Here is a 26672-nt window from a genome sequence, read left to right on the forward strand (position 1 = left end):
TTATAGTCTAATGGAGGGGAAATGACACATCGAAGGTCTCTGAGAAGGGACCTCGGGAAAGGATGAAAGGAGAAAGAAGACCTTGGGGGAGGACCTCCTAAAAATGAAAATGCTGGGAAGAACCAGCCTAGAAGAGGCGCCCTCCTGCTTTCTCTCTTTATTCCCTCCCTCCTCCCTCTTTTCTCCCTCCCTCTTTTCCTTCTTTCCTCTTCCTTCTCCCATTCCTAGCATAGGAGGCTCAAAGATGAGTACACCCTTAGGAAGCGCAAGGGGCACTCTCCGGCTCCGGCCCGGCTCCCCAGGCCCCGCCCCGCCTCCCGGGCTCTACCCCCTGACTCAGACCACGCCCCCCTGCTTAGGCCCCGCCTCTCGGCTGACGTCAGTTGTTATGTCTCGGGCTCGGCCGCGGCCGCAGCTGATCCGCCGCTGGGCAGGAGGCGGCGGCGGCGTCGTCGCCTTCTCGATCTCGGTCTCAGTAGCCGCGCTCGGCGCTCGGCGCTGGGGGTCGCAGGGCGGCGGGGAATCCCGGACCGGGAGCGCGTAGGCCCGACGTTGCGCGGGGATCCCGCCCTCCCGCCCCGTGCGTAGTCCTGGGCCCCGCGGCGTGGGCCCCCCGCGGCTCGTCTTGCCCCGCGCCGCCGCCAGGCCGGGGTCGAGCCCCGGGCCGGGGCCGGGCGAGCGCGCCCCGGAGCCGAAGGCCGCCCGCGGGGAACGCGGAGCCCGTGCCCGCCGGGGCCTGGCGGCCCCGCTCCAGCTTGCGCCGGCGGCGGCAGCGGCGGTGTCCGCCCTCGCCCTCCTCGGCTGCGCGGCCCGCGCCTCCTTGGAGGCCGGCCCCAGAGGCCTTGGGGAGTGACCGAGCCCGCGAGCCCGCGAGCCCGCGGCGCCCCTGCCCCGCCCGGGGCCTGTCGGCTCCCCGCTTGTGACCCCCCCTCCGCTTGCGCCCCCCCTCCGCTTGTGCCCTCCTGCTCCCTTCAACCCTCCCCCGCTTGTGCCCCCGCACCCCTCCTACAGCCCCCCTCGTTTGTGCCCCCGCACCCCTCCTTTAGTCCCCACCCAGCGCTCAGAGCTCAGGCCTTGTCCCCCTCCTGCAGACTCCCCCCCCCCAGCCTCCCCAGTTTGTTTTTGTTTTCCTCTCCCAGGCGCCCCCCCCATCCAGCCCTGCAGGGACGCCCCCCCACCTGACCTTGGCCCCCATCTGTAGTTGATGGGGGTCTCTCCGCGTTCCCTCTGGCTCTCGTTCCCACCCCCAGTCACCTCCGCCTCCCCTCGGGCGGGCCCCCACTGAGCGCCCCCCGCCCCGCACCTGCTTGGTCTCCCCTGCCCGCCCCCCGGCCGCCCCGCCGAGGCCATGGCTCCGGAGTGACCGGGGGATGCCGGCCGCGTCCTTGGGATCCCGCAGCGCGCTCCGCCTCCGCCTCCCCCTCCCTCTCTGAGCCTCTGCTTGTCCCACCGTCTCCCCGACTTGGGGTTCCCTGAAGAGGGGGACCCGACGCCCCGGCTCGGGAAGCCAAGATGTGGCTCAAACTCTTCTTTTTGCTGCTCTATTTCCTGGTCTTGTTTGTGCTGGCCAGGTTTTTCGAGGCCATTGTCTGGTATGAGACGGGCATCCTGGCCACCCAGCTGGTGGACCCGGTGGCGCTGAGTTTTAAAAAGCTGAAGACCATTTTGGAGTGTCGGGGGTTGGGCTACTCCGGACTGCCCGAGAAGAAAGATGTCCGAGAACTGGTGGAAAAATCCGGTAAGGGAGCCCTCTGGGCCTTTGAGGTCACTCTGGGGCCCTTTGCCCCGGGAGGCTGATGGGCAGAGCCAGGGACAGGACCTGTGATCGCATTCCTCTCCGAGAGCAGGACACTCCTTTACCCATGCCCCTTCTCGGCAACTCACGCTCTGGGGGAGCTGCCTAGAGAACCCACTGGGAGGTCCAGAGACTTGGCCCGGGGCACACACTGCCACTGTGTGTCCAAGGAAGGACTTGAGGTCGGGTCTTATGGCTTACTAGAGTCTCGCTTCTCTCCACGATGCCACCCTGTATCTGGGAATCCAGTGAGAGACAGTGCCCTTTCCAAACCTCAGAGGGACAGTTCCTGTCCCCAAAACTCCCTTCTACCAATCCAGGTTGCCACCTGCCCATCAATTTCTAGTGTCACTTGCTTAGAACCAACCCTTAGGTTACATGACTTGCCCAGGGTCACGCCACTATGTGTCTTAGGCAAAACTAAGTGCATCCCTTTTTCAAATTATGCCAAGCAACCTATTAAACCTCATGGTGGCATGTGAGGGTTAGCGATTATCCTGATGATGGAGCATGGCACTGTTGCTGTGAATTTTTTATATCCCGGGGCTTTTTTCCATCATAAATAGAATAAAGAGTGTATAGGGTTTTAAGTTAGCAATCTTGTGAAGCAAATGTATTCCGCTCCCAGGGCCTCTAAAAGAAAATGTGAGATTCCTTCACTTTGTGTGGGGGACTGAAATGTTTTTTATGTTTTGGGGTTTTTTTGTTTTTTTAAGTTTGTAAGAAGTAACACTTTCAGCAGGAAATCTTCTTAACCTGGCTTTGAAGATTTCTCAGGAGCACCTAATTTTGGATCATTTGAAAAAATGCTTATGGCGAATATGTCATTCTAAAATTTCAGTTTATAAAGTATTTATGTACAGTTGAGCGTACATCTGTGTGTGTATCTATATACGTGCACACTCAATTTATAAATTGAAATATGTACCACATATGTATATGAAATGTATATATTCTCAAGAGTTTCATTGTGTACCTGTATATATGTAAATTTGGTGTATTTGGTAAAACAGTATGGATATTGTGTGTGTACATGTAGGCAGCTCGTCCTTGTTTACCTCCTTAGAACTCTTGAGAAGTCACTGAGATTGTGAAGGTGCCTGGTTAGGCCCAAGACTTGAAATTTACCCAGAGGAGCATGCTTCTGTAGGTTTTTAGTAAGAGAAGAATCTGTACTTTAAACTCTAGGAAAAACAGGGGAAGGCTAGGTGAAAGTTTAAGGAATCCCTCCCTTTTTTGAAGAGGGGGTTTAGGAGAATGTCTTTCTTATCTTCGTTTGGATTTCCATTGTTAGTCCTTGGCACTGACAGCCGTAGGTTAATGGATTAAAACACCAGAAAGTGAAACCAAATGTAACACACATTTGTCCCTCTTACAGACACTTGGCTGGCTCAAGTAGACAGTTTTGACATAATGTCATTGGGAACATTAACTTTTTCCCACTGAACTCTGAAATGGACATTTTTAAGGGCCTGGAAAAATGTTCACTTTCAGTATTTGGAAGAGGAGTATTATTTGTTTAAAAGATTTCCTCCCTTTCCTTCCTGCCCTCGCCCAGCTCCATCTGCACATAGGCACACAAAGAAATGTATATTTGCTTTTAAATTTTCCTTCCTGGAAGGGAGAATGTGCTGTGGTGAATGGTAGGCTTGGTTACTGTAGTAACTGTTGAAAGCTACGTCTCTCTTTTGTTTGTTTCTAGTGTTGTCTGCTCTGCATTTGCAAGGCAAAATGATTTCCTACAGCTGTCCCCTACAGTTATGTAATGTGTTAGATATGAATATTAACTCCTCAGGAGAATTTATTAGTTATGCTTTGAACGTGAAGGTGCTACTGAGCTCATACATGAACCATTGCAACAAAACCCCATATCCTCTCTCTACCAAACAGTTCATTTTTTTTTGTCCTTTAAAGATTAATTGTATCCTTTATTTTAAAGCATGATTTATTTTGGGTTTTATTTCTAATAAAATACAGTGAGGTAACCAAAGTCAAACAAAGGCTTATATTATAATATGCATATTAATAAAAATATACTACTGGTATCAGAAATGAGATCTGTCATAGAAATTATAAGTTTGAGGCCTGGTCAGATGAAAGTTCTTTCTTTGATTTTGCTTTAGGCAAAACTAAAGATATCTAAAAGCTAGACAACTAGGTTATTGCTGACAACCTTTTAAAACCTTAAAAGATGTTCTGCTGATATTAGCCAGGATGGTTTTGCTAATGTCATGCTGTACAGGACTGAGTTTAGCTCATATCCCAGTTAAAGCTAAGTCAAGTGTTTCGGTAAGTGTTCTTTTGAGTTCCATTGATAGTGAAAATTCACAGTTGCATTTCCATTGTTTGTTCTGAGAGGTCAAGTTTTTGACACTTAATCATACCTCAGGCACCATTACTCATTTGCCACATGACCTGGGACAAGTCCTTCTGCATCCCAGTTGCTAAATCTTTAAAATGACAGTTATTTAACAGCAGACTATTTATAAAGTTCTATGTGGCCTAAGCAAAAAGCTAAACTGTGCAAAGCCTCATGGTTATTGTGATTTGGTTTTAGCTGTTGATAGGAATTCAGCAATGTCAACATAATTTTCATTCTTCTCTGGCTATACCACAAAGCGATGGAGTGTTTAGCTATGGAAAACAACTTAATATCAGGAATTGTGGAAGAACTAGGTGTAGAGGTGAATGTTTACCCCTTTGCCCTTTTTGAAGTTTGGATTGTTTCACTCTTTTTCCTTCTCTAGGAGACCTGATGGAGGGTGAGCTTTATTCTGCACTCAAGGAAGAAGAAGCGTCCGAGTCTGCTTCTAGCACCAACTTTAGTGGTGAAATGCACTTTTATGAGCTCGTGGAAGATACCAAAGACGGCATTTGGCTGGTTCAGGTATTTGGGTCGGTGGTTCTTTCATGCTCGTTTTAGATTATTGGCAGGAGAGGTGATCTTTGCAGAGAGGGTCTTACCCATCACCATGCACGACCCCTGTGCAGGAATTCTTCTGAGCCATCTTTCCCCCTGGCCAGCGATGACAGGTAGCAGGCAGCTCTTGTGCGTCAGTTGCCATGACCATTGTCTCTTTCTCCTCCCATTCTCCAGACTAGAATGGATTGGTGTTTGCCTACGTTGTTCTGTCTGCTTTTGAAGCACAAGAGCATCTGTTTGGACAAAGTTTTAACTGTGTCTGTAGAAATGAAGATGAAGGCAAGAGTAAGAGTCAGTGCTTGAGACATTGATTAAATGGTAGTTTTTCTCTCCAAACTTCAAAGCAAGGTCGGTAAAATCATGGAGTTTTAGACCTGATAGGACCCTACAGACAAACCCAACACTTTCATGTTCATGGTGAGGCTGTGAGGGACTCGGCCAAGGTCCTAGAGCTGATTGAGTGCAGTCAAGGGTTTGGAAACCCAATCTAGATACTTGTTTCTTCTTCTTTTTCTTGGAGCCTGGAGGGAGCCAGGGGGAGTAGAGAGGACCAGGCAAGGAGTCAGGAGGCCAGTAGTGGCACCTTTGACTTGCTCTATGACCCTGGGCCAAGTCCCTTACCCTCTCTACTGCAGGCAGAACCATAACAGTAGCCAGCATTCCTGGAAACAGTCTTTGTCTGCCGGCACTCTGCATCCTCTCAGAAGCCTTGGGATGATCCCTAAGAAACAGGCCAAGAGAGATTATGACAGTCAGCCAGCTAAGAAAGGCTCTCAGGAAGGATTTGAACTCAGGACCAGCACTCTCCTGAGCCACACATTTGTAGTGCACATGTAAATGGCGGTGTAGTGATCTGATTGGCCATAACATCTCACATATCATTGGAACCACATCTCAGACTATCTGGGGTGCTTGGACCTCTCCCCTCCGAAATTACTTCATACTGACCGGTGCTCAGTATGTGTGTGTCATTTCCCTAGACAGAAGGGACCCTCATAGGGGGCAGGGCCTGTGGGATTCCTTAGCACCTGGCATATGGCAGGGGTTCATTGAGTCATCATGACAGCTCATGTTGATAGAGTGCTTTAAAGGTTGCAAAGGGCCTTCTCTGCCTCCTTCGTCTCATCTGATCTTCCCAACTCTGTGAGGAGGATGGGAGCTATGACTGTCCCATTTTATAGATGAAGAAACTGAGGCTCAGTTACTATGAAGTAAGAGATGGGCACTGCTGCTTGTGCCACTCGGGTTTGCCTCCCATCAATCAGGAATCCCTCTGATGTTTTTTTCAGGCGGTCGCATCTCTGACCTGTTTAGATTTGTTTCCACTGGGGCTTTCCAAGGAAGTCAGAGGTGGGTTTAGCCTCTGTTCCGTGTCTGTTGGTGCTGGCAGTTTTCTGACTTTGTGCAATATTAGGGAAAGGCCCCATGGACCAGAATGTTCATGGATGTTGACTTTGCAGATTTTGTTCCCGGGACTAGGAATGATTGTCTTATCACCTGAGTTTGTGTTGGCCAGGAACACATTCATGGGGGCGGACTGGAATAAACACTGGTTTATAAAGACTGTGCAGATTTTTAGCAAAGGTGCTTCCAAATGGGAGCCCCTTTTATGGGTATCAAGTGATAAATAGTCAGTATTCAGCATTGATTAAGTCAATGCTAAATATCATTTGTCCAGAATAATGTGCTAGATCCTGAGAGAGAGAAAAAGTTCCAATAAAATATGGCCCCTGCCTTTGTGGTGGTGTTTGAAAATTGACCTATTAAATTGCTCAGAAGTGTAAAAGAGACTTTGTACCTAAACAGCAGTTGGCCCGTTGACTCTTGGCTCACTAATGCAGAGAATCTGCAGACCTGGTCCTGGCGGGTCTTTGTTTGGGAAGGTGGCCTTCAGCCACCATCAGTACTAATGAGATGTCTTTGGAATCTATGATTTCCTCAGCCTGGGTTTCCTTTCCACCAGGGAAGATGACAGCCCCTGTATTTTGGTAGGTAGCCTTTATGATCATCAGCTGGAAAGTATCTTTCTCTTGATGAACCTCTCAGGACCTGACCACCCTGGTCCAGTGGTGGTCGACGTGCAGCCTCTCATTGGCTGAGCTTGTACTCCCGGGCTTGGCTCACACCATGGAGCAGCATGGGAGGAGAGGCCTGTTGGTCCATGTAATGCCATTTTCCCCAAGGGTTGTGATGATCTGAAATGGGCTCTGTGTCCATTTCTTTTCCTTGGTTTCCCTTGTGCCTAGCAGCAAGCACTGTGAGATGTCTAGCAGAGTTTCTGACAGGTAAACAGAGGCATTCTTTTGTGATGCCAAGTTAACTGGACTAATAGAGAATGGCACCCTGGACATTGGCACTCTGAGGTAACCCAACTAAGCTATTCAGGGCAGAAATCCTTGCTCTAAGCCCTTTTAAGAGTCATGGATATTTTTGTTTTGTTTTTTTCTTTTTTGCAGGGCAATGAGGTTTACGTGACTTGCCCAGGGTCACACAGCTAGTAAATATCAAGTGTTTGAGGTCAGATTTTAATTCAGGTCCTCCTGAATCCAAGGCCTGTGCTTTATCTATTGTGTCACCTAGCTCCCCTGAGTCATGGGTTTTTAAAAAATATAATGGAAATTGGGGGTTTCTAGTATCAAAAAAATAGAAATATACTTTAGGCCACTGCTGTCTTATTTTTTCCTCCAAAGATTTTTAACTGGCAAAGAGCCAGAGAGAAGTTGGCTTAAAGGAGCTCTGTTTTTTAAAACAATGTTAGCCGATTTGTCAGGGTGCTGGTTCTTCTCTCCTCATGGTGTGTCTCTCCACTCTCTCCCTATCAGATGCATCAGGTTTTGCTCTCAGAGTTCCTTGTGTTCAGATGGGATAGGCTTGTGGAGCAACTGGCTAGGAAAGTCCATGCTTGGACCCATTTCTTTTTTTTTCTTTTTCTTTTTTTTTTTTGCAGGGCAGTGAGGGTTAAGTGACTTGCCCAGGGTCACACAGCTAGTAATATCAAGTTTCTGAGGTCAGATTTGAACTCAGGTCCTCTTGAATCCAGGGCCAGTGCTTTATCTACTGCACCACCTAGCTGCCTCTTGGCCCCATTTCTAAAAGGTCAAGTTTGAAGGTGTTGTCTGGGCATCTAGAGGTTGGCTCATGTGTGCCCGGTGTGGGTCAGAGCTGGGCTTTGAAGCCACACCCTTGTGGCTTCCAGGCTGCCTCACTGTCCCCGAGCCCAAATAGTCACATCTGTCATTGTTCTCCCGTTATCTCCATTTCCTGACTCAAATTAGCTAGTCTTCTCTCCAGCTTGGGTTTTTTTCTGTGACATTGAGAAAGTGTTTAGGGCAGTGTTGTGCTGCCGATAATTGCTTTCAACACATCTTCATCTACATTCTGTGGTTTAGAAAAATAAATCAAGTCGCTGTAGATAAAGTACCTGGCAAGGTGTCAGATAGGAGAGAAGAGAGCTGCTAGGGGGAGGGGTCTGTGATGAGAGAGGACCCCCCGCCAGCCGCTTGGCGGGCTCCTTCGGTGTCTGGAGCACGGAGAATGGCCCGCCATGCATAGTACTCCAGCGGGTTTCTCTCTGCCTTGTAGCTGGGATGAGTGGCTCTCTCCTCTTTTTTCTGAGTTACAGTGAGCTTCATTAACTCATCAGCTGGGTGACACAGATTCCTTCCAAGCTGCTCTGGCCTTTGACTTTGTCTTTTGTGTCCTCTGTGACTTGAAAAGTACAAAAACGGCCTGGGTCATTGGCAGTGAGCTGGGACATGCGATGTCCTGCTTATGGACAGAGTGGTCTTTGATATTGTTTCTGCTGCTGACCCAGGCATGCCCCAAACCTCTCCTGTCTGTTTGCTCATATCTAAAATGGGGCTAGTAATCTCACAGCAGCCCCCTCATGGGCAGAGTGGATTGATGTGAGTCAGGAGGGCCATCTCCTTACTGACATCCTAAGAAAGTATCTTTACGAGTTTTCATTTGTAACGCCGTTATTTTCCACGTTGATCAGTACTGATCGCCTGCTGATGGCAGGTATTCCTGGGCCTGGACCTCTCTTCTATCTCTGGTCCCCTTTTCCCTCGTGCTGTAGATTCCTCATTGTTACCACATAACCCTGAGTCTTGGCCTGCACAGACCAAGAAGAGCCAACCAGCCCCAAGGCATAGAACAATGATGGAGAACAACTGACATTTACCGCATTTTTCCACTGGCTTCACCTCAACTATTTCTCCTTCTCTCTGCTGATTCTGCCATAGGCAGAAGAAAGTGAGTACTCACTGCTCTCAACCAGGGGTTAGAGAATTAGTAGAAGAACTGAGGGACCCAGATTTATCGACTGTGCTCATCACCAACCGCAGGAGTAAAGGAGGCTGCCTGCTGTGTGGAGCCTCCTGGGGCAGGAGATCCCAAAATCTGCTAAGAGTGTGGCCTCACCAAATTGCCTGAAGGGTTCCTGGGGCTTTCAGAAGTTCCTAATCTTTATTCCCAGGGAATAGTTTATGCACTGGCTTATGTCCTACTCTACCAACTCTTAAAAAGTCAGCTATCAGATAGGTTTGCATTCCTTCTTTATTTTTACCTAACCTAGGAAGACGACCAAAGCAATCACTAAATGTCCCTTAATTTGCTGTTGTCACTTGCTTGAGCCCCTCTTTAATGATGCTGTTTGGCAAGAATGTAGCTTTTAAAACTAATTGAAAGAACCTTGTTATAATGAAATGCTGACCTATAGAAAATGGAAACCCATCATTGACTTTAAGTCCAGCTGATGTGATTGAAGACATGTGCCATTCGGTTGCCCTTGATCAGATACAAGCTCATGAAAGCAAAGCTGTCTGGGCTGGAGGAAACCCAGCCTGATCCATCCTCTTCACTTTCTAGGCCCAAAGAATGATTGGCAGAAGAGGGATCAGAACTGAGGTCTCTTGACCCCTGCTCAGGCCAGTGTCCTTGGACACAGGATCCCAGCACTGTGGCAGGCACGTCTGACAGCCACGTAGCCCAGCCCACCCCCAAAGAGGCAGTGCTGCTCAAGTGGGCGGACACTCTGAGCTTTGGGGCGTCTGTAAATCTGATAAGGAGACTCTGCTCCTTCAAGTCACTGATAAACATGTTCGGCAGTCTGGGGGCTTCTCCCCTGCACCACTCTGGGACAACCCAGTGTCCTAATGTAGGAGTGGTAACATTTCAGAAATGGTGCCCCCGGTGTTGGTGTTGATTCTAATTCAGAGTTTCTCATAGGGAAGGAAGAACACCTGTGCTCTTAGCCTTCAGTGCCTTTCTCCCCTCCCTGCCCACCCCAGTAATGGTTGTTGGGGAACCTGTCACTAGCTGGAGCCACTGGTCGGACTTGTAGAGAAGATCATCCACCAAGACTGGGTCATGAGTCAGGGTGGGGGAGAGGGGAATGAAGAAGGTGAGTTGGGGGAAGGAGGGCACTTTATAGAGAGACACTGTGTGTTCAGTCACGGATGAGGGCTGAGTCGTGGAAGGAAGGGATCTTAGGATGGACGGTTGGAAAGGGGGCTGAAGCTCTTCTTCCTTTCCCCCAGGTGTGGCATGACCCTTTTCTCAACTGAGAACCCCTTCCCCAGAGCACGTGGCTGCAGTGTCAGACAAACCATCTCGGCCACCCGTGCTGTGTGCAGCGGGACGTTCTGGCTCCTCCGTCAGGAGCATTTATCAGTGCCAGGGGAACACAGCTCCCTGGCCTTCAGGCTTACATTCTGCTGATCACAGAGAGGGGAGGGGACCCCAGCAGCTGGGGAATGAGGATGCGCCTCCCGGAGGCCTAGGTGGGGAGGAAGAGCATTCCAGGCACCAGTCAGGAGGGATGTGTGTCCTAGGAACCAGCTGAAGCGGAGGGTGGGAGGGGGAGTAATGCTGAATCAGCTTGGAAGCGTGGAGCCAGCCAGACTGTGGAGGGCTTTGTCCTGAAGACCACCCAGACCCTGGGAAACCTCATGTAGGGACAGTGCCCTGGTCAGGCCTGCACTTTGATCCCTTCAGCTTGAGAACTCTGTGGACGATGCATTGGAGAGATGTACTTTGGGAGCCCAGTCAGGAGGCTGGTACAGTGGTCCAGGCAGGATGTGGTGATAGCCGGAGCAGGGATTGGCTGGGGCCTAGGTGGGGGCGGCTGGTGTGAGTGAGTGTGAAGAGCCGAGTGACTCCTAGGCTGTCTGCCTGAGGAGTCTGTAGAGTGGCGGTCGTTGCAACAGAAATAGAGAGGTTAGGAGAAGGGGTGAGCTTTATGGTGACAAGAACCAGCCTGGATTTTAAGGTTTGCAAAGCTCTTTACATCCATCATCTCATCTGGTCCTTAACACTGCCCTGTGAGGTAGTGGCTGTTATAAAGACCTTTTTACAAATCAGGAAACTGAGGACGTAAAGTTAAGTGACTTGCCCATGGACACAGAGCTAGGAAATATCTGAGGCAGGATCGAACCAAGGTCTTCCTGGTTCCAAGTCTAGCATTCTATTCACTGTGCCACCTGCTGCCGGAGTTTAGGGAGAAAGACACCAAATTCTGTTTTGATTATGTTGGATTTACCAGGCCTAAGGAACATCCAAGGGGACATGTCCCGCAGGCTATTGGAAATGTGATTGGCGTATAGTAGGTGCTTAATAACAATTGATTGAATGATAAGATGTCAGCCTGGAGCTCAGGGAAAGATTTGGGTTGGATGACTTGATTTCAAAGTTATCTATGTAAAGATGAGGGAGCTGGGGTGTGTGTGTGTGTGTGTGTGTGTGTGAGAGAGAGAGAGAGAGAGAGAGAGAGAGAGAGAGAGAAGGAGGAAGGGAGAGAGGGAGGGAGGAGTGGTCTGTTGCATGACCCTTTTTAGGTGAGGGAATGGGTAATTTATTGTCTGAATCAAACTTTTAAGAAAACTCAGTTTGTATAGAAAGACATTTGTTAAAAACCGTAACACTTAGTGTCCCGCTGTGGACAGAGCAAGTTCCAGTGGCTTAAATAGCCAGTGCTGTTATGATATGCTTTCAGGTAATGGCTGAAACAACCTCTCTTCCATTGATTTTCTGGAGGCCTTTAAATGACCTTTGAATGTTAGAATTGTGTCTGTTTCATGCCCTAAGCTTTCTAGTCAATGTCTATTTTTTTTTTTTTAGCTCAAAAGCCACCATACTGTAGTTTTAGTGTACAGTTATCTCTTAAGTTGTGGACGCCAGATTGTCCATATCACCGTTTGTAACTCAAATAATCAGTTGCAAGGATCTTTACCCACTAGGTGGGGATCTGTGCAAAAACCTCTCTTTTTAATTTTTTTATTTCAATTTAGATGTTAGTTCTAAATTCTCTCCTTCCCCCTCTTCCCTACCCATTGAGAAGGCAAGAAAAACAAAGTTCATTAAAAATACTTATAGTCATGTAAGACAAATGCTACATTGGCCGTATTCCAGAGAGAGAGAGAGAATGAGAATATATTTCAGCCCATACTGTGAATCCATCAGATCTCTATGTGGAAGGGGCTAGCTTTTTTCATAATGAATCCTTTGGCATTATAGTGGATCATTGGATTGATCTGAGAAGCTAAGGCTTTTGCAGTTGGTTATCATCATAATATTGCTGTGACTTTCTGTGATATTCTCCTAGTTCTGCTTACGTCGCTTTGCCTCGGTTCACATAGATCGTCCCAGGTTTTTCTGAAACCATTCCCTTCACCATTTCTTACAGCGCCATTATATTCCATTGCGTTCATGTACCACAGTTTGTTCAGCCATCCCTCAGGTGATGGGCATCACTTCTGTTTCAGTTCTTGGTCACCACAGAAGGAGCTACAGTGAATGAATGTTTGTCTGTATGGGTCCTTTCCTGTGGATAGCCTTGAGACACAGAGCTAGCAGTGGTATGGCTGGGTCAGGGGCTGTGTATGGTTCTGTAGCCCTTTGGATACAGTTCCCAATTGCTCTCCAGAGTGGTCACACCAGCTCACAACTCCACCAACAGTGCACTCCCACATCCCCTCCAGCATTTGTCCTTTTGCCTTTCTGTCATGTTAGCCAATCCAATAGTTTGAGGTGGTGCTTCAGAGTTGTTGTAATGTGTATTTCTCTAATCTGTGGGGATTTAGAACAGTTTTTTGCATGACTAATGGTGACTTGGCTTTCTTCCCCTGAAAGTGACTTCTTCATATCCCTTGGCCATTTATGGACTGGGGAGAGGCTACCAATAGATCTCAGAGCTGTATCAGGTAAATAAAGAAGTTGGCTTTGCCACAGCCCCTCCCCCCTCCCATGCTCTCTCCAAGGTCAAAGAAGAAATGTTGTGACATAATGGGTAAAGTGCTGGGCTCAGAGTCTGGAAGACCTGGGTTTGAATCTTGCCCCAGGCACTTCCTCCAGGCCTGTTTCCTCCTCCGTAAAATGAAAGTTTGGCCTTGATTACCTCTTCCATCCCACCCCACCCTGAATCTGTGATCCTGTGAAGCAGGGCCCTGTGGCCAGCTGGGATGGCTCCCTTCCGTCTGTGTTGATGGCGCCCTTTCCCCAGAGACGCTTAGAACCTGCAGCCCACCGCCCTGGCCCTAGGTTTGTTTTCTCCAAAAAAGATGGCAGTGACTCCTGTTCTGTTTATCAGACTTTTAATTGCATGGTTTGAGAAATGAAGTGCATCAGGGACGTTCCTGAGAAGTGGAGGCTCCTCTTCTCTCTCCCCTGTCTGAGCCCTGGGCCTGCGAGGGGCAGAGAAAGCCCCTTAGTGAGCTGCAGGTGCTGAGAGAGGATGTGGGAGCATTCTGGAGGAAGCTTCTCACAGGACTTTGTCACACTTTCCTCTGGGCGGTGGAGAAAAGTCGCTTTCTTTGGGATGTCACGTTTCCACTCCAGTGTGACTTTCACGAAGAGAGAGTCTTTCCCCAGATAGGTCAAAGTGGAGGACCCACAAAGGGAATTGTTCTAATGGACAGATTTCCCAGGGAAAACTGTACCCTTGGACTCAGAAATCAGCTTTATAAAATCTATGTAAGGGGTAGTTACAAGGTCATCTGAAAAAGGAAATGATGGTGATAACAACTGACATTTCCACAGCACCCACCCCCTGCCAGGCCCTGTGCTAAGCGCTTTCACAAATATTGTCTCATTTAATCCTCAAAGCGACCCTGAGAGGGAGGTGCTGGTATTGTCCCAGTTTTTAAAAGGGAGGAAACTGAGGCTGCAGAAGTTTAAGTGACTTGCCCAGGTTTACACGCTAGTATCCGAGGCTAGATTTGAACCCAGGTCTTCCTCACAACAGGTCCAATACCCTGCCCACTGTGCCACTTTGCTGCCTCAGATGTGGGGTGCTCACAAGACCATTCTCTGTGCAGGAGGCCACAATGGGATGTGTCAGCCAAGAACAGGACAGGTTTGGTGTCTGGGCCTGTGGGGCCCTGTCCAGTGGTGGCTGGGGCACGTACTTTAGGGTCCGGGGCTGGACAGCCAGGCTGGTGGAGATCTTAGGTTCGTGCCTTGGGGGGTGCTGTGCTGAACCCAGAGGATAGAAGGTTGGGGATGAGGGAATGAGCCTTGTAGTCAAATGATTTGGGGGCTTTTGTGGTGAAAGGGGGACTCAGTTGGTTCTGTTTGGCCATGGAGGGAGAGCTAGGAACAAGGGAGCAAATTAAGGCCTGATATAAGGACAAGCTTGTCTACAGCTGGAGCTTTCCAGGAGTGGAAGAGTCTATCCCATGAAGCACTGTGTTTCCTCATGTGGGTGGCATACCGGGCCTGGAGTCAGGAGGAGCTGAGTTCAAATCTAGCCTCAGATACCTCCTTGCTTTGTGACCCTGGGCAAGTCGCATAACCTCTGTCTGCTGCAGTTTCCTCAACTGTAACAGGGGGATAATAGCGGCATTCACCTCCCAGGCTTGTGGTGAGGATCAAATGAAATTGTATTAGCAAAGCATAGGTGCCTTATAAATGCTCCTTTCTTTCCTTCCTTCTTCTCACTCAGACCCCTGTAGCAAAAGCTGGATAAAGATGTCACCAAAGGGATTCTTGTTCACAGATAGGTTGGACTGCATGATGTCTCGTTCTGTGAGTGGTAGGCAGGCTATAGCGGCCTTGCGGGTGGCGGGGTGGGTGCTGTCCAAGTCAGAGCTGGGGGACCACTCGCCAAAAGGTTTGGCCACATTGGGGAAAAGAGGAGGATCCCAGGAGGGACGGGGTTACTTTTCACTGTGTCTGCGCCAAGGAGGGGAACCCGGAGAGAGTGTTTGCTTCTGTTTTCTCTGCCAAGCAGAGGGATCTTTGGGCTGGGATAGGCAGAAGTGTGGAGGTAACAAGAGAATTCCCAGCTGCCCTGGCCGGAAAAAGGACAGACTCGGGGAGTGAAGGAATTGGAAGCTGGGACCGTCGATGCACTGTCAGTGATCATGGAAGAGCTGTGGGGAATGGGAGGGGGCTGGAGGGAAGCGGCCGTGGTCAGGAACATGGTCAGGAATGTGGTTGGGAACATGGTTGGGAAGAGTGTGGACCAAAGGCCAGGGAGCTTGAGCAGTTCCTGGCCTGGCTCAGATCAGAGTATCCAAGGGACAGTCAGTACGCATCTCAGGAAATCGTGGTCACAGAGCTAGCTGGCGTGGCTGTGTCAAACCTGGGCATCCGGGAGGGGCTGGATCAGGATTGTGCCAGAAATGCACTGGAATATCGCTGCTGTGCCAAGTTAAGTGGGGCTCGAACATGGGCCTCCACGGGGCGATTCCAGCCCAACTGCAGGATGTTCTGCTATCTTGTTCTCGTGCCACAGCTTCATTCAGCATGTACCTTGACTTGGGGCATCCCCTTCCAGGAGTAAACTTCCATCGTCTTCCCCAACACCTCCCCCCCAAAGCAGCTGCAATCCCAGTGTCTTCTGTTAAGTGACTTCCTGCTTTGAGGCTCAGCTCGGGGGCGGGGAGCGGCAGGTGCCCCCTGTTGCCCACAGCTGGCTCCCTCCAGGGGTAGGTCCTGGATGTGTCTGCATTCCACTCGCTCTTTCTTTTTGTCTCAGTGTTTTTGTATCTTCCCCCTGTTGGAAGTTCGGTTCCTGGAGAGTCGGGTCCGGCTTATTGATAGCAGCCGCAGAGTTGTGCCCAAGTGGCGATGTTAGGGATACTTGATAACTGAGTGGAGAGCTCTGGGGCACTTCCCTGGCTGGGGAATTTGGAGATGCCACCTAACGTGGCCTGGCTCCTTTTCTCCTCTTGCAGACTGGGGAGAGCCCATGAGCCAAGCTGTTTCCAAGGGCTTTTCATCCTTTAAAATGCCCCGATGATTCTCCAGAAGCCACAGAAATAAGAGACAAGAGCAGTTCTGTTGAAATGTACAGTCTGCCTTAGGGATAGGGAAAGGGACTGGGCCTGGGACACACTGGTGAGAAAGCGCCCTCACCCAGCTCAGGGAAGCTGAGCTCCACATACTCAGGGCCACATAGCCCAGTCAGAAGCCCCTCCAGGACAGCTCTTGCCGGCAGGCCAGATGGAGCCAAGTCAGCAAGCATTTATCAAGCACCAGGCCCAGTGTGAGCTCCGAGGAGTCAGGGACAGGCTCCTAGACATGACAGACACAGAGGGAGGGTGCAGACGTGGCGGCAGAGCAAGGAGACCCAGCTAAGAAGGCGCGTGAAACCGGGGAAGCGTCGTGTGAGGAGCCGGGAGGGCTGGGGCCGAGGCAGGGCAGGAGGGGCCCGGCGGGATTTCATCCTTGATCTTCTGCCCTCTCCTCCCCAGCTTGACCCCTGGGTGAGCCGGTCCCACTCTCCCCTGCCTTCCCAGCCCCCTTATCACGTCATCGCCAAGCCCTGGATCATACTCATCATGCTCTGCCTTTGCTCTTCCACACGTGCTGCTGTTCAGAGGTGGAGAAAAATCTCTCCCGGTTCTGACCGGGGCCACTCCTGACATACGCCCCGCAGCCTCAGCTGGGCCCTCGCTGCTGCCAGGTCGTCCTCTCCATGTGCAGCTCACTGGCCACAGAGACTCTTCCAAAGGCTCTCCTCCCTCCTCACGTCTCCCATGGCTCCCCACACACACACCCACTCTCCCAGCTAAGACCCTTGCCTCATATTTTGCAGAAATCATTGGGCCATCCCTGGGAGCTCCCTCTTCTCCCCCCTCCCTCATTTGGCCACACCCTCCTCCTTCCCCGCCTTGTCTCCCGTGAAGAGGTGGCCTTACTCCTGACCAAAGCCAGCCCCTCTGCCTGGTCTGGTGACCTCATTCCATTTCCTCTCCTCACTCACTTATTTCCAATCTCTCTTCCTCTACCTGCTCATTTCCTACTGCCTACAAGTATGCCCGGGTCTCCCATAGCCTGAAAACAGCCTCACCTGATCCTTGCAGCCTTGACAGCGCTCATTTTTCATCCTTTGTCTCTTCTGTCCTTTGTAGCTAAACTCCTCAAAAAGGTGTCTGCGACAGGGGTCTCCCCTTCACCTCTTCTTGCTCTTCTTAACTCTCTACAGTCTGGCTTCTGACATCATTCCACTAGAACTGCCCTCTCCAAAGTGACCAGCGATCTCCTAGTGGCCAAGTCCAGCAGCCTTTCCTCTCTCCTCATTTTCCTCACTCTCTGCAGCCTCTGACGCTGTCGATGGGCCTCTTCTGCCCGGATGATGCCCTCTAAAAGTGTGCCTCAGGGCTCTGGCCTGGGCCTTCTCCGTCTCCACAACTTCCCTTGGGGATCTCATCAGTTCCCGTGGATTTAATTGTCATCTCTGTGCTCTTTGATAGTTCTCAGATCTCATCTCAGTCTCTCTGCTGAGTTCCCATCTCACCTCTCCGGCTGCCTACTGGACAGCCGGCAGTACCCAGCCCTCCCCCTCCTACCTCCCTGTGACTGTCACCATCCTCCCAGCCCCTCAGGCTCACGACCTAGGAGTCATCCTGGACTCTCCGTCTCTCCTCCCCACCTCCAGTCTGTTGCCAAGGCCAGTTGATTTCCGCTTTGCAACATTTCCTAAATACACCCCTTCCTCTTCTCTGACAACTGCCCCGCCCCCATCTTGCAGGGGCCCTCTACAGTAATAGGGAAGTTTGGGAGAAGGGAGGGGGGTTTGCTACATTGCCTCACAAGACCCATAGGAATTCTCTGGGCCATTTCAGGGTCCTCCAGGTCAAAACAATTTTCATAATTCTAAGGTGTTTTAGAAGATAAAGGGAGTCAGAGTAATTCAATGTTTATTAAGTGCTTACCTGTGCCAAGTGGGTAGCTGGGTGGGGCAGTGCATAGGGCACCGGGCCTGGGATCCAGAGATTCGTCTTCCCAAGTTCAAATACAGCCTCCCCAAGATAGCAACCAATTGAATACGGGTTATACATGTACAATCATGTTAAACATATCCCCACATTAGTCATGGTGGGAAAGAAGAATTGGAAAAAATAAATAAATAAAAAGCAAATAGATAAATACATAGAGAAAGAAAGAAAGAATCAGAACAAAAGGGAAAACCCACAAGAAAGAAAGAAACAAGAACAAAAAACGTGAAAACCATCTGCTCTGATCTGCGTCCAGACGCCATTTCTTTTTCTAGGTGTGAAGAACGTTTTCCATCATGAGTCTTTTGCAGCCGATGCTCTTCATGGTTTTTGAGGTTATTTCTTTGGTGTTGTCATCATTTAAAGCATTTGATGAGTGTCTGGGCCCGTGGCAGATCCTATTCTTTCCTCCCTGATGGAGCAAAGACTGTCAGGGCTTATGATGACTTGAAGCCTGGGATTGGCTGTGGTGAGTTAGGGCTCAGACCTTGAGTGACAGTTTGCAACTTTCCCAGAAAGTTCCTCTCCCTGTGTATGTCACAAAAGGAATGGTCAGCCACAGTACCCTGATGAGTGAGTAACCTTCTGGTCTGATGAATGGTTATGGTCTGTGTGTGAGAAAAAAGAGCAGTTATTCTTCCGGTCAAAGAAGCCGGCTCGGTGTAGACACGGGAGGAATGGAGGTGACCATTGTTTCTGCTTTTTCTGCCGCTCATCTTACCAGGTTAGCATTTTAAGGGGAAATGATGATGTGGTAAAAGAACTAGATGCTGCAGAGAGGAATGACTTATTTTCAGAAATTTGAATGAATAGGCAACTAAAATGCGGCCTTGATTCCAATTTTGGAAATTGAAATCTCTCTTTCTTTTTGGCTGTAGGTCATAGCCAGTGACAGAAGCCCTCTGGTGGGGAAAGTCCACTGGGAGAAAATGGTGAAGAAGGTGTCCAGATTTGGAATACGCACGGGAACTTTTAACTGCTCGAGCGATCCAAGGTGAGCCCCACAGACTGTTCTGGTCATGTAAGTCCTGTCAGTGTTAGAAAGAGTGACCATGGTGGAGCAGTAATGAGCACGAGGGAGCCGTGGGGCCAGGGGCCAATGTGATGCCGAGCCTGGTGCAGCTGTTGGCAGGTGCCCGGTAAATTCTCCTAAGTCTGCAGGCTGAGAGGAGGAGAATGTTTTGGTGTCTTTTGCAAAGCTCCAGTGGGAGCCAGTTTCCTGTGTGACTCAGGATCCCTTCGGTAAAGATGCCCGACACGCCTTCTTGAATTCAGCAGTAGGAACATTTCTTGCTCTTTTGATGAAACGTGTTCCTTTGATCAGAAGATAAGAGCTGTGGGCTTTTCTTCTTTAGCTGTTAGTGATGGTCTTCCACCTCTACTTCTTTTCTCTGTCCCTTACCCTCAGAGAACCCCTGGCCCTTAGGACTTCCCTGGACCTTGTACGTTGACCACCTTCTGTCCAAGTCCCGCCTTCCCAGCTGAGGCTGTGGCTGTGTCACCTCAGCCTAGTCACTGCCACAGTGCTTTGAGGCTACAAAGCGTATCATCTCACCAATGACCCAGTAGGCAGTAAGGTGGGAGAGCACTGAGGGGCACTGCAGGCCCAGAGGGGGTCAGTGACTGGCTCCTACCTCCTAACCATGTCTTCTCCATCTCGTTTCACTTGGCACCACCACAGTCAGTCAAGACTGCCCCCTCCCCCCTTCTTGTACCCCCAGAACTGGAATAGCACAAAAGTAACAGACTCTGGCCTGACGCACTGTGCTAGCGGTTCATTATCCTGAAATATCACACTCTTGATCTCATTGCCTTGTCCTGGATCTTCAGTGGTTCTCCATGGCCTGCAAGGGGCAGAGTCGGAGACCCTTGGGGTTCTGTGACTCTTCTAAAACAAATCAGAGACCTTGGCAACCCCAGAATCCTGACTGTTGGGGGTACACAGCAGTCAGTGGTGATTACAAGGGTGGCTAGTTAGCCCAAGGTCCTGGAGTCTTGGCCTAGTGTGCCAAGCTCTCAGGCCACTCATAACTGACCCCCATTGCTGACATTTCACCCCTAAGCTCTCTTATCCAATCCAGATCAGCTCCTCACTTTCTCCTACATGTACCAGAACAACATTTTCTTGTTGGCCTGCCGTGGTCTCCCCACTTAAGCATTTTTGAACCTTTTAAGATGGAGCTTTTGTACTTTGGCCACATTCCTCTGCCCTTTGTGGTACTTTATCACTTGGCCCTTCCTTGGTCTCTGCTTATTTTATGTGTTTGCATTGTTTCTGTGGTCAGATGGTGAGTTGGAGGAGAACAGGTGCCGTTTTAGACTTGAGATCAAGTTTAGACTTGGGATTTGGGGAAACAGCCTTGATTTCACAAAAACCACAATTTGGAAAGCCACGTGTCCTGATTTGGGGATTGAAATGGATGATCACAGATCTCCTCCACCGTGCTTCAGGCCACATCTCTGCTTTCTGGGAGACTATCTCCTAAGCACTGTTCTGACTGCAACGGGAAGGTCATGGGAGCCCTCAGATTCTGGGATCCTCTTCCAAGCATGTAACTGTAGCATTGATTGGACTGTGATGGTGAATCCTTACTAGGGATAGGGATCAGGATTTGTCTCTTGGTGCAGAAATAAAACATGATCCGTTTGTGCTATACCTCTTGAGTTATCCGTTTTTGTACATTTATTTTTGGGTGAGGATAATCACAAGTTTTTTGTTTGTTTTTTTTTTTAATCAGCAAGAGAGACTTTTAAAGTCGTATATAGAGTAGGACATTTTTTTTTTAAACGGGGCAATGAGGGTTAAGTGACTTGCCCAAGATCACACAGCTAGTAAGTGTCAAGTGTCTGAGGTCGGTTTTGAACTCAGGTCCTCCTGAATCCAGGGCCGGTGCTTTATCCACTGCGCCACCTAGCTGCCCCGGGTAGGACATCTTTTAATGAATATGTGTCCATTCCTTGCTGTTTTGGAAAGGTTAGCATTTCTAACCATACAGGACACAATTCAAAAAAGCATTCAGTGTTGATCATTTTCTGTTGTCTTCTCACCTGCATCAGCTATAAAGACAGTGTGAGAAACTGTGATGGAATGCATTTTCCATATGTGTCCCCTTGGAACTTCACAACATTCAGTTGTTTTGTTCTCATCATCCTTTTATGGGATGTTTTCCTGGCTCTGCTTACTGACCTTTGCATCAGTTCATTCAGGGCTTCACATGCTTCCCCTGGTCATCGTATTCATTGTAAGTACTTCTATTTGTTGAATTCAGTCAATCCACAAGCATTTATTAAGTGCTTGCTCTGTGTGGGAGGTGCTGGGGATGGAGGCATAAAAGTAAGAGAGATGGTCCCTGCCTTCACGGTCCTTATGTTCGACTTGGGAGGAAGACATGTTTATAGATGGCTCGGTAGAGACTGTTTGCCAACAGAATCATGGGAATGGTGTCTCAAGAATCCCAGGAGGTCTGTTGAAGACTTCAGCCCTTGGACAGAGCCTCGAAGGGAGAGTGAGCAGGAAAGCATTTGAGGCAGGAGATGGGATGTTCACCAAGCAGGCCAGCTGCTCTGGAACATTTTAGGCATTTCCTCTGCATTACTTTTTTCAGCACAATGATCTTGATGAATCTTTGACCTTTTCGAAAAGATAACTTCTGCAAGGAAAGCAAGAAATTAGGAGAAAAGACTTAGACAGCAAGTTTCCCAGAGAAAGGTCTCATTTCTCAAATATAGGGGACTGAGCCAAAATTAGAAAAGTAAGAGCCATTTCCCCAAATGATAAACAGTTTTTAGAAGAAGGAATCCTAGCTGTGTGACCCTGGGCAAGTCATTTAACCCCAATTGCCTCACTAAAAATTAAAAAAAAAAAAGAAGAAATCAAAGTTATCAAGTCATATAAAAATGCCATAAATAAAAAAAAACAAAAATAAAAATAATTTTTAAAAAATGCTGTAAATCACTAATAACTGGAGAAATACACATTAAAACAAGTCTGAGGTAGCACCTCATACCCAGAGTGGCTAACACAACAAAAGAGGAAAATGACAAATGCTGGAAGGAATGCAGAAAAATAGGAATACTAATGCATTGTTGGTGAAGTTGTGAACAGCTCCAACCATTCTGGAGAACAATTTGGAATAGTTCCCAAAGGGTTATAAAAGTCTGTGTACCCTTTACACGCAGCAGTACCACTTCTAGCTCTATATCCCAGAGATCAAAGAAAAGGGAAAAGGACCCATATGTGCAAAAATATTTATAGCAGCTCCTTTGGGGAGCTTAGCAATGCCAGTCTATCAGTGGATAGTTGGACAAATTATAGTATACTAATGTGATGGAATATTATTGTGCTATAAGAAATGATGACAGATGGTTTCAGAAAAACCAGGGAAGTCATATAAGACTGATGTAGAGTGAAGTGAGCAGAAGCAGGAGAACCTTTTACACAACTACGATTACCTGGGAAAGATTTAGCTGCTCCAACAGTTCCAAAGGACACATGATGAACAATGCTCTCCACCTCCAGAGAGAAGTGATGAGCTTTCAGTGCAGACTAAAGTATTTTTTTTTCAATTTCTTTGTTTCGTGGTTATTGGGTTTTTGTTTTTGTTTTTTTCCAACATGGCTAATGTGGAAATATTTTGCATGACTTCATGTGGGGGAAAGGGTGGAGAAAAGGAAAGAATTTGGAACTAAAAATAAATTTATTTATTTGTTTGTTTTTGGTTAGGCGATCAGGGTTAAGTAACTTGCCCAGGGTCAGACAGCTAGTGTCAAGTATCTGAGGCCCAATTTGAACTCAGGTCCTCCTGAATCCAGGGCTGGTGTTCCATCCACTGCACTACCTAACTGCCCCTAAAAATAACCATTTTCTTAAAGGAGCAGATATTTCCCTCTGCATTTCCAAGTTCTGCTCAGCCTTTAACTCCTCTGTCCTTAGTTCCCAGCCATCTCACCTTTCTCTGCACTTCATTCATTAACGCTGAAAACAAGCACTTACCAAGCCCTGGGGTGGCCGTCCCTCTGCTAGGAATACCCGTGGACAAGAGTCTGTGTCCTGGGAATGGGTGTGGCGGCTCAGTTTGGGTTCATTGAGTGGGGGAGGCCCCCCTGGAGGTGAAGCGTCGTCGTCTGCACTCGGGTGAGGCCTGGGCTCACTTGTGTTCCTCGCTCTGTAGGTATTGCCGCCGGCGGGGCTGGATCCGCTCGACCCTCATCATGTCTGTGCCTCAGACCAGCACTTCCAAAGGAAAGGTGATGCTCAAGGAGTACAGCGGGCGCCACGTGGAGGCGGAGCACATCTTTAAGTGGATCACCGCACATGCGGCTTCACGTATCAAGACCATCTATACCGCAGAGCACCTGAAAGAGGAGTGGAACCGGAGGGACCAGTACTGGGTGAAGATCTACCTGTTCGCCAAGCTGGACCAGCCGCCGGCCTTCTTCTCCGCCCTCAGCATCAAGTTCACCGGGAGGGTCGAGTTCATCTTCGTCAATGTTGAGAACTGGCCCAACGGCAGCTCCATGAGCGCCATGGGCGTCTACAGCACGCCCTCCTACATCCTGAGGACGCCCGAGGGTGTCTACAGGTACGGCAACAACACGGGCGAGTTTCTTTCCCTGCGGGCCATGGACTCTTTTCTGCGCTCCCTGCAGCCCGAGGTGAACGACTTGTTCGTCCTGAGCTTTGTGCTGGTCAACCTCATGGCGTGGATGGACCTGTTCATCACCCAAGGCGCCACCATCAAGCGGTTTGTGGTGCTCATCAGCACCCTGGGCACATACAACTCCCTGCTCATCATGTCCTGGCTGCCCGTCCTGGGCTTCCTGCAGCTCCCGTACCTTGACAGCTTCTATGAGTACAGCCTGAAGCTGCTGCGCTACTCCAACACCACCACGCTGGCTTCCTGGGTGAGGGCCGACTGGACGTTCTACTCCTCCCACCCCGCCCTCTTCCTCAGTACGTATCTTGGACACGGCTTACTCATCGACTACTTTGAGAAGAAGCGGCGGCGCCACCACCACCCCGAGGAGCTCAATGCCAACAACCTGGAGTGGCTGTCCAGCCTGTGGGACTGGTACACCAGCTACCTATTCCACCCCATCGCTTCTTTGCAGAACTTTCCCGTGGACTCAGATTGGGACGAAGACCCCGACCTGTTCCTCGAGCGCCTGGCTTTCCCGGACCTGTGGCTGCACCCTCTGATACCGACTGACTACATTAAAAACTTGCCCATGTGGCGCTTCAAGTGCCTTGGAGCGCCTTCGGAAGAGGAGATGTCAGAGGGCTCTCAAGAGCCAGAAAATGACTCGGACGGTGAAAGCAGTGACACGTTCCCTGGAGAGACAGAAGGGTCTGACCACCAGCCCAGCCCTGCCAGCCCCACCCCAGAAGGAGGTCACCGAAGGAGTGAAGCTTGCTCGTGTGCCAGCAGATGCTGTCAGACTGGTCCCCCCGAGAGGGGACGGCGCGGCTCGTCCGGCTCCTCCGACGCGGGTGAAGACGGGCAGCCCGACTGGCTGGCCTGGCCTGCTGCCATGTTGCACTGTACTGAATGCGTGGTCTGCCTAGAGAACTTTGAGCATGGCTGTTTGTTAACGGGCTTGCCCTGTGGCCACGTCTTCCATCAGAATTGCATCGTCATGTGGCTGGCGGGGGGCCGGCACTGCTGCCCTGTCTGTCGGTGGCCTTCTTACAAGAAAAAACAGCCACATGGACACCACCCACTCTCGTCCAACGATGCCCCCACCTAACGTGTGGCACTGGCCTCCGTAAGCTTTGACTCCCGTAGGGCTCGCCTCGTCAATGTTAGTCACAATGTTTTTGTGGTTTGAAGTTTAGTTTAATGTTAGTGCAGTGACCAGAAATATACATTATGCTAACGTTAATGGCAGAATTATTTGGTTGCCTTGTGTGTCAAAATGGAATGCATACTTAATTGTACAAACTTTTATTTACAACATTGGAAATTCAGCAGTTGATGTTTTTTGTAAGCACAAAAAAGTGAGACAGAAATTTATCCTAGCAGGAGTTGACAAGTTAGGGTTCAAATTCTAATGAAATTGACAGTTGCTTATCCTAAATGTTTCTCCCTTTTTACAGTCTCTCTGTTCAGCACCTTTGGTTGAATAATGTATCTCTGAGACATGAAATTTAAGAAAACCTATGAAATAAATTATTTTAAACCCAGAAGGCTGCAGACTTTCCAAAATGAAATCATTTTTGATAAATATAGATGTCTGATTATTTGATTTATCTGTAAAAACTAATAAAATATAATTTTGGTCTCTTTTACAAAAGAATAACATGAATCATTGGAGTCTGGTTGGCTGAGAAATAGTGCTATACCATGTTACTATCAGTTTTCAATTAGTTTTGTCAGGGAAGAAGCTCATAATGGAATTTTTCTAATTCTCATTGCCTACTTTTCAATAAAAACTGCTGGAAGGTAGAATGATCCTGCTCTTAATGACTGACCTTCAGGCTGAAATATTTACTTTTCAGGGTGATTTGTGACCAGCTGATGTTACAGTTAAATAATGAGAGCTGTTTGAAAGGACTTTAAATTACTACCTCATTAACATTAGATTATTTTTTGAAATAAAATGAGAGCAATGTCCGTACTTTGAGGGGGGGACCATGCAGTACTTTCAAAGAAATAGCTCCTTGGCTTTCCCTTTGGAAAAGTAGCCACGGGGTTGGGATGATAGAACAAACAAGAAATGTCGCATGAATAAAGCTGATCTTTGCTGGAAAAATACCAGCTCTGTGAGGTTCGGGTGTCTCTGGGAGTTTGAGTCATCCCTCAGCTCTAGTCAGGGTAAGAAATAATAAGACTTTTGTCAGATTCTCCTGGGGGTGGAGAGTTGAAAGGGAACATTCAGGATTGATGCAGTGAACTCTAAAAGAAATCAGATAGCACTTTGTTAAAATAATCATTTTTCAGTCAGTTTCAGTCTCTCCTGATCCCTCCACACAGGCCTTGGTTAAGGGATCTCTGCTTACTGTTCTATATATGGTGGCCTTTGATGGCAGTGTCTCCTGGGAAGGTAGAGGCTCTCTCTTCCGTTGAGGAGACAAAGGCTGTCGCTACTCTTGTCTGTACCATAGTCCTGGGTGTTTGGAATGATCTCCAGTAAGTTATTTTTAATCGACTGTACAACTCTCTTGACTCCCTTAGGATCCTCTTAAAAGCCTTTGTGGAAAGCCTACTTTAATTTTTCAGTTCACCAAAGTTCCCCACCACTCATCCATCTGTCCCAGGCCTCAAAAGGGTTCTACCTATCAAGCCTGCTAAAGGTGAGGTAGTGAGAGAAATCAGGGCCAGCTTCAAAACCACACTTGGCTCCAATTTCCTCCAGTTTGACTTCTGTGGAGACTTCTTGGTTATTTGGAGACATCTCAGGTCCCTGATGAGATATCTAATTTGTGGGTTATTCAGGTACCCGTATTTCTCACCTGCTTCCAAACCCCCACCAGAAGGAGGACTGTACTGGGGATGGGAGAGATTCCAGTTTGCTTTTCTCTCTGTTTGCTCCTAATAAAAGGTTATTGGGTGTTGGGGGGTGGGGTGGGGGAAGAGTTAAAACATTCAAAGAATTTAATCTGATTTCCTGATAATCAGTACTTCAGTTATCCAAGCTGTCTTTTTTCCAACAATGAGTACAGTTTGTTTTATTGGGTTTTTTTTTTTGGCTAGTAGAGTCCCTCTCAGACCTCAGATTATTTTTTCTCTCC

At 48.8% G+C, this 26672-nt stretch overlaps 1 protein-coding gene across 2 annotated transcripts; it reads left to right on the forward strand.

Annotated features, from left to right (window-relative positions):
* Window positions 1-388: 388 nt before the first annotated feature.
* Window positions 389-25229, forward strand: RNF103 (ring finger protein 103). Of its 2 annotated transcripts, XM_043983035.1 has the most exons (5): window positions 389-443; window positions 1571-1738; window positions 4543-4682; window positions 18820-18935; window positions 23113-25229. In XM_043983035.1, exons 1-5 carry the CDS (start codon window positions 389-391, stop codon window positions 24686-24688), a joined length of 2055 nt encoding a protein of 684 aa, XP_043838970.1. In that variant the 3' UTR covers window positions 24689-25229. The 2 variants fall into 2 exon arrangements, with proteins under 2 accessions (XP_043838970.1, XP_043838969.1); XM_043983034.1 differs by having other exon boundaries at window positions 403-1738.
* The last annotated feature ends 1443 nt before the right edge of the window (window positions 25230-26672 follow it).

Source organism: Dromiciops gliroides, chromosome 2, assembly GCF_019393635.1.
Source record: "Dromiciops gliroides isolate mDroGli1 chromosome 2, mDroGli1.pri, whole genome shotgun sequence".
NCBI classification, from domain to species: Eukaryota; Metazoa; Chordata; class Mammalia; order Microbiotheria; family Microbiotheriidae; genus Dromiciops; species Dromiciops gliroides.